We start from the raw sequence: 12,117 nt of genomic DNA on the forward strand, positions 1-12,117 counted from the left end.
CACATCTCAAACACCCAATAGAACCTAGAATGTCTAAAAACCTCACATCTAGAACACCTTCTAGAACATCTAGAGCTGGAGTTTTTTTCTTCAAAGATTTCAAGTTTATGGGTTTTTGTTTAGAGGTTTTCTAGTGCAAAATCACCAATCCCATTTTCTCGTTTTCAGGGGGCGTTCAACAGAGTGGCCAGAGGCATGTGTAACCAGGATCACATCACCTTCGCCATGCTCTTAGCCAGGATCAACCTGAAAGGCATGACAAGGTATTGAACTTTGAACTTTCTACACATTCCAGGTTATAATGTGAAGGATAAGGTCCATGGTTCAGTTCCAAAATCTACACTACCACAATGTATTGAGGATGCATTCTAAGAGGTATACTAGTGTGGACAGTGTGGCGTTGCCCCTGCATGTCATTGATAACCATTTCCTGTTGCCCTCAGCGAGCCGTCCTACGACGCGGAGTTCCAGCACTTCCTGCGTGGTGCGGAGATGGTGCTGAAGGGTACAGCGGTGCCCAAGGTGAAGGGCCTGACCACGGAGCAGTGTGAGGCCATGATCATTCTCAGCCGTCTCCCCGCCTTCAAGGACCTGGTCTCCAAGGTGGAAGCTGATGAGGTGAGAAACTTGGGAGGGAAGGAAGGGGAAGAAAATTACTTTAGCAATGTGAAGCTCTTTAATAAACCGTTTGTTAAACTGACTCTTTACTAAACTGTTTGTTAAGCAGAAGAGCATTACAATTATTTTTTAGAAGAAAAGAGTAAGAAAGGAACATTTAAGTTGTCGTCGGAGGTTGACGTGTTTTTTTTGTTTTGTTTTTACCATTGCAGCAATTCTTCATGTGGATTGAGAGCAACTCCCCTGAGCTGTCCGTGCCCTACCTGTGGACAGAGGAGAAACAGTCAAGTGAGTATTTCAATCCGATTTACTTTGGGGGAGGCATAGAAACCCATGACATTCAGAGGCTGCTATGCATTGTCGAGATCCCAATTATGCTCTTGATAGAATTTGCATTAAAAATACAAAATGAATGTAGAGAATATGGGTAGTTTGTGGTTCAGTGGTGGTGGTAGAGTGCTACGGGGATTCTGTGCAGTCCCGACTGCAATGTAGTCCATGTAAAAAATGTACTTTGTCTGTCCTCGACAGCCTCCATCGGTCAGGCAGTGCACCAGCTGCTCCTGATCCAAGCCTTCCGTCCGGACCGCATGCTGGCCATGGCCCACATCTTTGTATCTAAGGTCCTGGGAGACACCTTCATGGCCATCATCGAGCAGCCCCTGGACCTGGGCAACATCGTGGAGAGCGAGGTAACAGAGCATAGAAATAGAATCTACCATCGTAGTCATTTCATATCTATGGTACAGAAGTCTGGACATCCCTGAATCGACAGTCATCTCAGATATAGTGTGTTATTTGTACAGTGTTTTTAAGGGTCACTGTTCTACGTTCCATTGTGTATTACAACCGCTCATCTCCTCATGAAACTTGTTCTCCTTCCCGCCTAGGTGAAACCCAGTACCCCTGTTCTGATGTGCTCCGTACCCGGGTACGACGCCAGCGGCCTGGTCCGGGACCTGGCAGCTGAGGAAAACAAACACATCACCTCCATCTCCATTGGTAGGTAGCCTACAGCAGGGTTTTAGTCAGTTCAGTTTGAAAACAGCCCAGGAGGAAGTATGAAACATCTACTGGCATCTTAGAAGCCTGGTTCCTCCTCTTCTCTCTCTCTCTCAGGTTCTGCTGAGGGCTTCAACAAGGCCGACCGCGACATCAACACCGCTGTCAAGTCCGGCAGGTGGGTGATGCTGGAGAACGTGCACCTGGCTCCTGGTTGGCTGATGCAGCTGGAGAAGAAGCTCCACTCCATGCAGCCCCACGCCAGCTTCCGTCTCTTCCTCACCATGGAGATCAACCCCAAGGTCACATTCCGCTTTCAACTTCCTTAGAAAAAATAAACAAGATAGCGAGTATGACAGTGTTTTACTCTGTATTGAGGACTATAAAGACATAACAGTACACTTAATGAAAGTGCTAGAAAGGGGTTTTTGAAGAAAGTTCAAGCTCACTCAATTGTTGATAATAAAACATTTAAAAAAATGTTTTTAAAAACAGTGATTTAAAAAAAATATCCACGTTGTTACTTGGAGTATAACTTATCACTGTGATTGGTTAACCTCAAGCAGTTATGAATGTCTTGACTGTTGAGAGATCTAAATGCGTTTTCTCTGTTCCTCTCAGGTGCCAGTGAACCTGCTGCGTGCTGGACGTATCTTTGTGTTTGAACCTCCTCCTGGTGTCAAGGCCAACATGCTGAGGACCTTCAGCAGCATCCCTGTGGCTCGCATGTGCAAGGTGACCAACACAACTATATGAATACTGATTACTCTCTCGCTCCTTTTCTCCCTCCTGTCACTTTTTGCCCCTCTGTTCGTCTCACACCTTCTTTCTCCGTAAACTTGGATGAATGATTTATTTTTACCTTTGACTATTAAAGGGTCAATCTTCAATTGTGACTATTTTTTGGGGGACTTTTAACTTCTTGATGCACCCATCCCGTTAGCGGGTTCATCAACATCCGCTGAATTGCAGAGCTCCAAATTCAAATTAAATTACTAAAAATTGTGCAATATAGCAAAACACAGTTTAGCTTGTTAATCCACCTGGCGAAAGCATACCAAGCGTTTATGTAAGGACATCTCTCTCAGTAGACAAAACATTACAAACAGCTAGCAGCCAAGTAGATTGGTCAGAAAAGCAATAAAATGAATCGCTTACCTTTGATCTTCAGATTTTTGCACTCACGAGACTCCCAGTTACACAATAAATGTTCCATGAAGATTATTTTTATATCCAAAATGCCTCCATTTGGTTGGCACGTTATGTTCAGAAATCCACAGGCTCGAGCGGTCACGACATCGCAGACAAAAATTCCAAATAGTATCCGTAAAGTTAGTAGAAACATGTCAAACGTTTTTTATAATCAATCCTTAGGTTGTTTTTACAATATATAATCGATAATATTACAACTGGGACTGTAGCTTCTTCAATAGGAGAGAGAGAGTAATGTCTGCTCCAAGCTGTTGCGCATGCAAAACGCTGCTGGCACCCAGCCATACAATGACGAGATGTGATCTTTCTCGCTCATTTTCCAAAATAAAAGCCTGAAACGATGTTTAGACTGTTCACACCATGGGGAAGCCATAGGAAAAGGAATCTGGTTGATATCCCTTTAAATGGAGCGAAGGCAGGCAATGAAACAGAGAGCTTTCAGGAAAAACAGCACTTCCGGGTTGAATTTTCCTCAGGTTTTCGCCTGCAATATCAGTTCTGTTATACTCAGACAATATTTTGACAGTTTTGGAAACTTTAGTGTTTCCTATCCTAATCTGACAATTATATGCATATTCTAGATTCTGGGCCTGAGAAATAGGCAGCTTCATTTGGGTATGTTTTTCATCCAAACATCAAAATACTGCCCCCTACACTCAAGAGGTTAAATTAATTATATTTTTATACTAAATACCCATAGGTTCTTTAAGAATACAACTAAGGCCTGTTGAGCTTAGTTTAAGTGTCCTACCCCATTAAGAACCCAAGATATAAGCTTGTTTTACTCCATTGTTTGTAAACAATGTAATTGAAAACTAACGTTGTCTCGCCTTGAAACAACATGGTTAAAACTATAATTTTAATATTGTGGATGGTCAGTCCTTGCATGCATAGCTCTGTCTGAATTTGAGAGCTCCAAACCCATTCCTCAGCTATTTACCAAAACATTGGTGGAGTGGCCACTTTGTTTGAACTTCAGATTGCCCCTATAAAAACAAACTCTTCTACTTGTCTGTCATCCTCTGCAGGCACCCAACGAGCGTGCCCGCCTCTACTTCCTGTTGGCCTGGTTCCACGCCGTCATCCAGGAGCGTCTGCGCTATGCCCCGCTGGGCTGGTCCAAGAAGTACGAGTTCGGAGAGTCGGACCTGCGCTCGGCCTGCGACACCGTGGACACCTGGCTGGACGACACCGCTAAGGTCAGTCACACGCTGTTGTCTCTTACGTTGGGTTCTTTCTGTATGCAGAACGTCTCTTAGATTAGATGATGAATTTATCCCGAACCTGATTTCATGTGAATGAAACTCTTATACGGATCTGACTGCTGATATGCAATATATACATTCTTGCAATTAGGAATGAAGTTGAAGGTCACTCAATAAAAACTAAAGAATTACTAGTCTCGAAGTTGGATGGGCGTGGTGACAATAGAACAGGTATTCTATGTATTTTTATGGTGGTAACCTTCTATTCTCCTCTTCCTCCACACCCCCAGGGCCGTCAGAACATCTCCCCAGACAAGATCCCCTGGGCAGCCCTGAAGACCCTGATGGCCCAGTCCATCTACGGCGGCCGCATCGACAACGAGTTTGACCAGCGCCTGCTCAACACCTTCCTGGATCGCATCTTCACCACGGGCAGCTTTGACTCAGAGTTCAAGCTGGCCTTCAAGGTGGACGGTCACAAGGACATCAAGATGCCCGATGGCATCCGGTCAGTGGCTGGGGTTGGGGTGGTAGTTTTACAAAAATATAAACGCAACAGGAGTATTTCTGTTAGAAAGCCCTTTTGTGGGGTAACACGCATTCTGACTGGACCTGGCTTCCTGCCCAGTCATGTGAAATCCATAGATCCAACTGTAATGCAGTAAGCTGTTCTCTCTCCTCCCTCCTCTCTCAGTAACACTGTTTTGTTTCTCCTCCCTCCTCTCTCAGTAACGCTGTTCTCTCTCTCCTCCCTCCTCTCTCAGTAACACTGTTCTGTCTTTGGTTCCAGGCGTGAGGAGTTCATGCACTGGGTGGAGATGCTGCCAGACACCCAGACCCCGTCCTGGCTGGGCCTGCCTAGCAACGCTGAGAAGGTCCTGCTCACCACTCAGGGTATGCTATTGGCTACAGCTGGTTGGCCCCGGCTGCAGCTGCACTCAAGCGGCTTGTCCGGTTTTGTCTGTGGGATCCTTTGTCTGCAGCGGAGGAGACTGCTGAAACTCATCACTCATCTTTGGTTTCTCCTCTCTCCATATCTGTTGTAACACATCTTATTTCCACAGGCCTCATTCTCATCTAACTAGAGAAATGACTACCATTGGTGTAGAGCATATTCTAACTTGGGCAAGGATAGGCAACCCTGGTCCTGGAGGGGCCGCAGGCACCATGTTTTTTGATTTAACCGACCTGGAAGACCAGGTGTGTTGAATTCAGGAAATCACTGATTAATTACCTCCATTGGTATTGTATGGATCCTAGTCCTGCAGTGGCACTCCAGGAACAGGGTTGCCTTCCGCTGAACTACAGGAATGACTACCAGGGCCTAAAATGTACTTTTTGGTCCACCAGCCACCGTGGCAGGTTTGGTCCACCAGCCAATTGTATTTTTTACCAGCCCAAATATTTTTTCACCTTAATGACATAAAAAATAATAAACTGATGACCATGTTTCTAAACAAATAAGGTTTTTAGTAAGAAGTAATTACTTTTTTAACCAAAATATCAGATGAGACAAAATATTCAGCTGCCCCTTTAACAAAGAGGAGACAGAATATATACCTAGTATTTTGTGTTTAACAGCATCACATTGGTCAACCTCCATCTGAGTTGTCTGTGTGCGTGAGAGATTTGGGATCTGACTAGGGCGTCTTTAAGCTATCAGTTGAAGCAGCAGAGTCAAACTAACGTTGAAAAACATCCAAGCTTGTGAACAAAACAATTGAAATAGCCAAGAAACACAAGGACAAAGTCTCGCCGTGTAGACTTTAGAGTAAATTAGACAAACTTTGATGCCTGTGCACAGTGCCTCCTAAAATGAATCTATCAGCACTTCCCTCAGAGCGCACAGCTCTGATAGGTGAGATTAGCAGCTATGAAACAAAATGGCAGCAGTACTTTGAAAAGAGCTACTGCAGCTTTTTGTTAGTGTGTGTTAAATCACAACCAGCACATGTGCTACCTGCCAACGTGGCTAGTAAAATGGGTATTCTTACCCACCAACGCCTAGATCTACCTGCATGTGACAGGTGTTCATTTTATGCCCTGATGACTACCATTGATACAGAGCATATTCTCTCACTGCTTCCAGTAATGTGGTTGTAGGCCCCTTTCCTCTCCTTGTTCCTTTCCTCATAGCAGTTCCAGTGTTCTAACCGAAGGCCCCCGTGTGGTAGCTTTACCCATGGGAGTGTTCTGTCCAGCAGAGGGGTGTTCTCACCCTCCAGCAGCTGTATTTCACATTTATCGTGTCTCGCTTGGCTTCCAGTTCCAACTCCCAGCTGTTGATGCATCCATCCCTCCCATCCACCCCTCAATCCATTCACTCATCCCCTTCATCCATCCTTTGGTTACAACTGATTTTTTTTTTCTTTTCTATAGGTCCTCTTTAAAGAAATATTGCATGGTCACCCTCCATTTTGTTGGTACTGACTTGTTTTTGTCAGATGTTGATTTGTTGTTTTACTGTCTGTCCGTCTTTGACTTTATGTTGTAATCCCTTGTTTTTGATAGTGAAACACAACAACCCTTTCATTAACACGTCTATGAGGATGAGGCAGTACAAGGCTATGTTCTTGGTCCACCGTTGATACCTTCTTCCCACACTCCTCCCCCGGGCTTGTCTCACCTCTTCCACCCCTCTCCCCTCTTCCACCCCTCTTCTCTCCTCCCTTACCCCTCTCCTGCTCCCCTTGCTGGCTGCTTCAGGCACTGACATGATGGGTAAGATGCTGAAAATGCAGATGCTGGAGGATGAGGATGATCTGGCCTACGAAAAGGAGACTAAGCGCGAGCGCACGGCGTCCACCTCGGCTGAAGCCCAGCCCGCATGGATGCGCACGCTGCTCACCACCGCCACCAACTGGCTGACGCTCATCCCGCAGGTGGTCAACCACCTGAAGCGCACCGTGGAGAACATTAAGGTAACGTCCCGGCAACGTCTCATCTGGTCAGTGTGACGCCTGGGATCTGATGAGCGTTCTGATGCCTTTTTTATTCACAACCTACACACACTGCAATCTCTCTCACATAATGCTTTTTTCCCCTTTATGCAGTAAGTGTTGAATCTATCCCAACCCTGATTTCATGTGAATGAAACTCATATGGATCTGACTTCTGATATGCAATTCAAACACTGTGTGGGTGTCTTCAAGGACTATACAGGTGAAAATATATTGTTTAATCAACTTCTATATATTTAAACCCCCCCCACACAGGATCCTCTGTTCCGCTTCTTTGAGCGCGAGGTGAAGATGGGTGCCCGCATGCTGCAGGAAGTGCGTCAGGACCTGACTGATGTGGTGCAGGTGTGCGAGGGCAAGAAGAAACAGACCAACGACCTGCGCACCCTCATCAACGACCTCGTCAAAGGTTCTCCTCTCATTATCTAATATGGTTACATCGTGACAATGTGTGAGGATTACAGTAATAGTTAATGGCCATGTGTGGTACTTTGTTGTTTTTATACAAGTCTTCCATTGACATCAATGGATGTTTCTACTTAATGGTCAAAAGTTATACTCATGCAACTCGAGTTAGGATTTGGCATGTAGTTTCTACAAGGCTTCCCAGTGCTAACGGTGTGTCTCGTCCAGGTATCCTGCCTCGTAGCTGGTGTCGCTACACCGTGCCTGCGTCCATGACTGTTATCCAGTGGGTGGCCGACTTCAGCGAGCGTGTCAAACAGCTGCAGGCCATCTCCCAGGGAGCCGCCAGCGGGGGCGCTAAGGAGCTCAAGGTGCCTTCATCTGACCTCCTATATTAAAGGGGTTGTTCATCTGACGACATATATCAAAGGGATAGGAAGACCTAAGTGGATTTGGTGTTGCCTTAAAATTATTCCATGAACATAGACAGCCGGTTTGCCTAATTCTTTAGGTTGGAATATTGCTAGTATCCCATTGGATTTTATTCATTTAATTCTGAATGACAAACTACTTTAAAGTCCATGAACAAGTTGTCACTTTTTAAGAGTTAAAAATAAAGCCATCCCATTAATGGGTGCTTTGCAATGAAATTATACCATAATTGACCCCGGGAACTTGACATTAAACGAGGTATTGGACTCTAAGCATTAGTGTTACCCATAACTCTCCACCAACTCTGAATCAGTGTCTTTTCCTGTCCAGAACATCCATGTGTGCCTAGGCAGCCTGTTTGTCCCCGAGGCCTACATCACGGCCACTCGTCAGTACGTGGCCCAGGCCAACAGCTGGTCCCTGGAGGAGCTGTGTCTGGAGGTCAACGTCACCACCGCCCAGGGGGCCGCGCTTGATGCCTGCAGCTTCGGCATCAAAGGTCAGCTCACCAGTCACTCTCATCTATATTAGTATACAGTACCAGAAATCAAGAATTAACACCAAAGCTACTTTTAATAGTTATGGTCTGGCTGGGATCCTCCAGGGCATGGATTATTTATCCATCCAGTATACGTGATCAACCCAAGTGACCTTTACGAATCCCTTTTCTCCCCGACAGGTCTGAAGCTGCAGGGAGCCACCCACGGCAACAACAAGCTGTCTCTCTCCAATGACATCTCCACGGAGTTGCCACTGACTCAGCTGCGTTGGGTGAAGCAATTGAGCGCCGAGAAGAAGCACATGGTATGTCTGAGCCACATACAAATGTGAAGCTTGAGCACAATGCTTTCAATATCCCCTTGGGGGTATTGCTAGATTACATATACATTTTCTCCACAGATGCTAGACCAGACCTCTCACAATTCCCTTCAATAGATGGTTCATAGAATGTTGGGAGTTTGTCGTTCTCCAAACACCATGAACATCGCACTGTTAATAACCACTCGCTTGTATATCCGTCAATCCCACAGGTCACCCTCCCCGTGTATCTGAACTTCACCAGAGCTGATCTCATCTTCACCGTGGACTTTGACATCGCCACCAAGGAAGACCCTCACAACTTCTACGAGCGTGGAGTGGCAGTGCTCTGCACAGAGTAGACTCTGGAAATTATTTTATTCCTCATTCCTATTAATCACTTATTCCTAGTGTAGTCCACGGGGTAATGTAGTCAAGTAACTAGTTGGAGAAGTAACATTAAGTCATTGGTAAGTGGAAGAAAGTCTTGAGTAATGTGGTCAGTTGGATTGTGAAAGGGAAGTTGGAAAGAGGTAATAATTTTTATATGAAGGATTCTGTATGTTATGATGGCGTAAAATGACATGGAAAATAAAGTATTAATGGTTTAACATGGCTAACAGACTGGGTATAGTTTGTTTTTGGACTATGGTCCATGATCAAGAAAAAGCACAGCAACCATATTGCTGCTTATCCATCTTCTCAGATATGAGGGGCTATAAACCCGAGCATTTTAGTTCCCGCTTTCTGTAGGCTGAATTACATGCACACTAGCCACTTGTAATGTGGAATTTTCTCAATAGGATAATTGTTCAAGCCTTTCATATCTACAGATGATTCTTTGTAGTCTGCCATTCTCATTTGGAATGCACCCAATGAATTGACATTGAGGGGAGCTGTCTGGAGAGATGCCTTGTAATAAATTAAGGACTCATAAAAATGTAGTCAATTTGGTAGTACAGCTTTATTTAATATTAGTCTGAAGCAAATCTGTCTACCACTACCATACAATAGAACTAGCAAATGCATGATTTATTCAGTCCCCCCAAATATACAGCACCAATGAACAATATAACAATGCAAATGAATATGAAGTTATTCAATTTAGTGTAAAAAAAAAAAAAGTGCATCTAAGTGAAGAAATAACATGTGACACATTCTCCTAGTTAACTTGAATAGCCTCAACATCAAATCACCTAGTCTACTTGTTTTGCAGAGAAAGGTCAAAAGTGTCCCCGTTTTTCCAGTGTCATGACCCTGTCCAGAAACCGCTCCTAGCCACCTGTGTAGATAAAGCAGGTATAAGCAATAGTGTCTCTAGGCTAGGGGGGGGTGTTTCTGGTCATGGACCAGCTCACCTCAGGAGGAGAATCCCCAGCCTCCATTTTGGTGACACACTGCTTCTTCCTGTGGTAACAATCTTGTAATGCCTCTGCTCCTGGAAGACTTAACTTCCTTTTGAAGGCACCCCTGAGGGGGATAGTACTGTCGGGAGATTTCTCTGGTATCTGGACTTTGGGGACAGAGGTTGCTGCCCCCACAAAAGTGGGAAACACAGGTGTGCAAGGTGAAGATTTAGTGAGCACTCCTGAGTCTGCAGATGTCTCTGCCACAGGGCCCCGCCCCTTGCTGTGGCTGCAGGATGACATGGTCTCCATGTGGCTGCATGTCCATAGCTCAGAGTCACTTGCTGACCTCATCTGGACATCAATGAGATGAGGCTCTGTTGGACCACCACTTTTGATCACTTCTTTGAGGATGACAGTGGGAGTGTTCCTCCTTTGGCTCCTGCCCCAATACCTGCAGCTCCCCTGCCTCGGTCGCCTGGGGCCAGCTATAGACTCGTCCGAATCTTCTGAGCTCCCGTCATATGGGTCCAAGGACTGAAGCGAGATGGGTATTTTATACTGTTAAGTATAGTATGAATGTAAGTGATTTGCTCATCAATGCTTGTGAATTGCAATCCTACTTACCAAAGAAAGCCACGAATATCGTCCCACCGGCTTGTGTGAACACGTTAGCATCCTTTGAATGGGTTGTCTGCTCTCTGCCGCACTACTTCCACATCCCTGATCAGAGTAACATTGTAGAAACTAGTTAAAGTGCGTAACATTGTAGTCTGGTAACATTAAATACGGTTTTTTAACTTGTATCAAAAGGTGAGGGCATGCTAGTTCTTGGTCATGACTCGGTTCCATTGCACAAAGGCGTTTAAGAGCACGATGCTCAATCTGAACATTGACATGAGTCACTTGCGGAAGTTTTTGGAAGCATAAGGAACTTAACTTTCATATCAGTAAGAAAAGTTGAATTGATACACATTGATAGGTTTAGTGTTCCCACACGGTCATATCTCCATGTTATTGCGCTTGTTTACGAAAGACAAGAGGCCACCACCTGTGCGTCAGCGTAACTCAAAGTGTAGCGGAAGTCATTTCGTGGATGAATGCTGCCTATCCATACCAAAAAAAAGGACTGCAGTCAGAGGGCAGTGTAACTGCAGTCTTTCATAAGGGTAGAGTTTGCGAGTTAACGGCATGCATGCTCATAATTATTGTAGACTGCCTACCATAACACGTACTGTCAGTCAAAAGGACATACAATGAGACTATTACCATGGTGCTGGTATCAGACCATCTTGGACTGACATCTGATTCGGAATCAGTACTGGACTCCACTTTACACAGCTCCTACAATAAAATAGGGGAAGAAAGAGCTAGTACGTATTACTCACCTCAAAGTTGTGGCACAATAATGTTTACCTATGCTACAGGCGTTGACTAACTGTCTAGAATATACAAAATGTGCATACAACTGCATCTTTGAATTTCCTCACCATGTATTTGAATGCAAGCTTATCCACACTACTGGGGCCACTTTCAACAAGACTGTCATCAGGAAAACCTGCGAGTAAAATAAATCCATATGTATATTTTATAAGTTAAACCATCAGTAGGCCTAATTAGAGTATGTTTCTGTCATCACAATTCATAACGTCACCTCAATTGGCCTTCTGTGATAAAAGACCCACGTTTTTGTAAAAACATTGGTTAAACTCTTCACGTTTAAAAACAAGGTTTTTCTATAGAAACGCACGTATATTCGGATGAAAACATAATGTGCATAAGTCTGTATGCATTCGGTTTACATTGCTCACTACCATCTGTAAACACTGACACTCAGTTCATCCAAAATTACCTGGAAGTGAGTGTTGCTGCTGCCGGTTCGTTGTCGCCATGCTCCTTGATTGACCACCAACTTCACAGATTTGGGCAGGTGCGCCTTGTCAGCATCTCAGCTGACTGCTGTGAACTGATTGACTAGTTTATTAGTTTTCATTGGTTCATTTCAAACAGGTAATTTTACCTTCATGCCTCGTTTACCAAGGAGATAAACGTGAGTTTGCCAGTATTAAACTTCAATTGGAACAAAAAACATGTTTTAATGGTTCTCATCTGTTCAACCCCTGTCCATTTGAATAGGTC

General features: G+C 44.6%; 2 protein-coding genes and 2 non-coding genes across 4 annotated transcripts in view; 3 read left to right on the top strand and 1 right to left on the bottom strand.

The window, feature by feature from the left end:
- Positions 1 to 9,245, top strand: part of LOC139375414 (dynein, cytoplasmic 1, heavy chain 1) — a 54,833-nt gene extending 45,588 nt beyond the window's left edge. The window contains exons 60-75 of the mRNA XM_071117178.1: positions 169 to 263; positions 444 to 618; positions 831 to 906; positions 1,150 to 1,310; positions 1,509 to 1,620; positions 1,738 to 1,922; positions 2,242 to 2,355; positions 3,861 to 4,031; positions 4,328 to 4,545; positions 4,828 to 4,931; positions 6,744 to 6,958; positions 7,253 to 7,406; positions 7,631 to 7,773; positions 8,165 to 8,333; positions 8,514 to 8,638; positions 8,866 to 9,245. Coding sequence (XP_070973279.1) covers positions 169 to 263; positions 444 to 618; positions 831 to 906; positions 1,150 to 1,310; positions 1,509 to 1,620; positions 1,738 to 1,922; positions 2,242 to 2,355; positions 3,861 to 4,031; positions 4,328 to 4,545; positions 4,828 to 4,931; positions 6,744 to 6,958; positions 7,253 to 7,406; positions 7,631 to 7,773; positions 8,165 to 8,333; positions 8,514 to 8,638; positions 8,866 to 8,994 — 2,346 coding nt within the window. The 3' untranslated portion in view covers positions 8,995 to 9,245. The remainder of the gene's footprint in view (positions 1 to 168; positions 264 to 443; positions 619 to 830; positions 907 to 1,149; positions 1,311 to 1,508; positions 1,621 to 1,737; positions 1,923 to 2,241; positions 2,356 to 3,860; positions 4,032 to 4,327; positions 4,546 to 4,827; positions 4,932 to 6,743; positions 6,959 to 7,252; positions 7,407 to 7,630; positions 7,774 to 8,164; positions 8,334 to 8,513; positions 8,639 to 8,865) is intronic.
- LOC139375565 (small nucleolar RNA SNORD50) lies at positions 4,092 to 4,163 on the top strand. The gene has a single exon (XR_011627817.1). It is a non-coding gene; the product is annotated as a small nucleolar RNA SNORD50 (small nucleolar RNA).
- Positions 7,089 to 7,158, top strand: LOC139375569 (small nucleolar RNA SNORD50). The gene has a single exon (XR_011627821.1). It is a non-coding gene; the product is annotated as a small nucleolar RNA SNORD50 (small nucleolar RNA).
- A 684-nt stretch (positions 9,246 to 9,929) lies between the features above and the next one.
- LOC139374363 (uncharacterized) lies at positions 9,930 to 11,938 on the bottom strand. The gene is made up of 5 exons (XM_071115400.1): positions 11,831 to 11,938; positions 11,469 to 11,536; positions 11,248 to 11,322; positions 10,606 to 10,701; positions 9,930 to 10,515 (listed from the first exon to the last, which is right to left on the bottom strand). The coding sequence occupies exons 1-5, from the start codon at positions 11,868 to 11,870 to the stop codon at positions 9,955 to 9,957; spliced, it is 840 nt and encodes a 279-aa protein (XP_070971501.1). The 5' UTR covers positions 11,871 to 11,938; the 3' UTR covers positions 9,930 to 9,954.
- Positions 11,939 to 12,117: the final 179 nt, after the last annotated feature.

The sequence above is a fragment of the Oncorhynchus clarkii genome, chromosome 19, assembly GCF_045791955.1.
Source record: "Oncorhynchus clarkii lewisi isolate Uvic-CL-2024 chromosome 19, UVic_Ocla_1.0, whole genome shotgun sequence".
Taxonomy (NCBI): domain Eukaryota; kingdom Metazoa; phylum Chordata; class Actinopteri; order Salmoniformes; family Salmonidae; genus Oncorhynchus; species Oncorhynchus clarkii.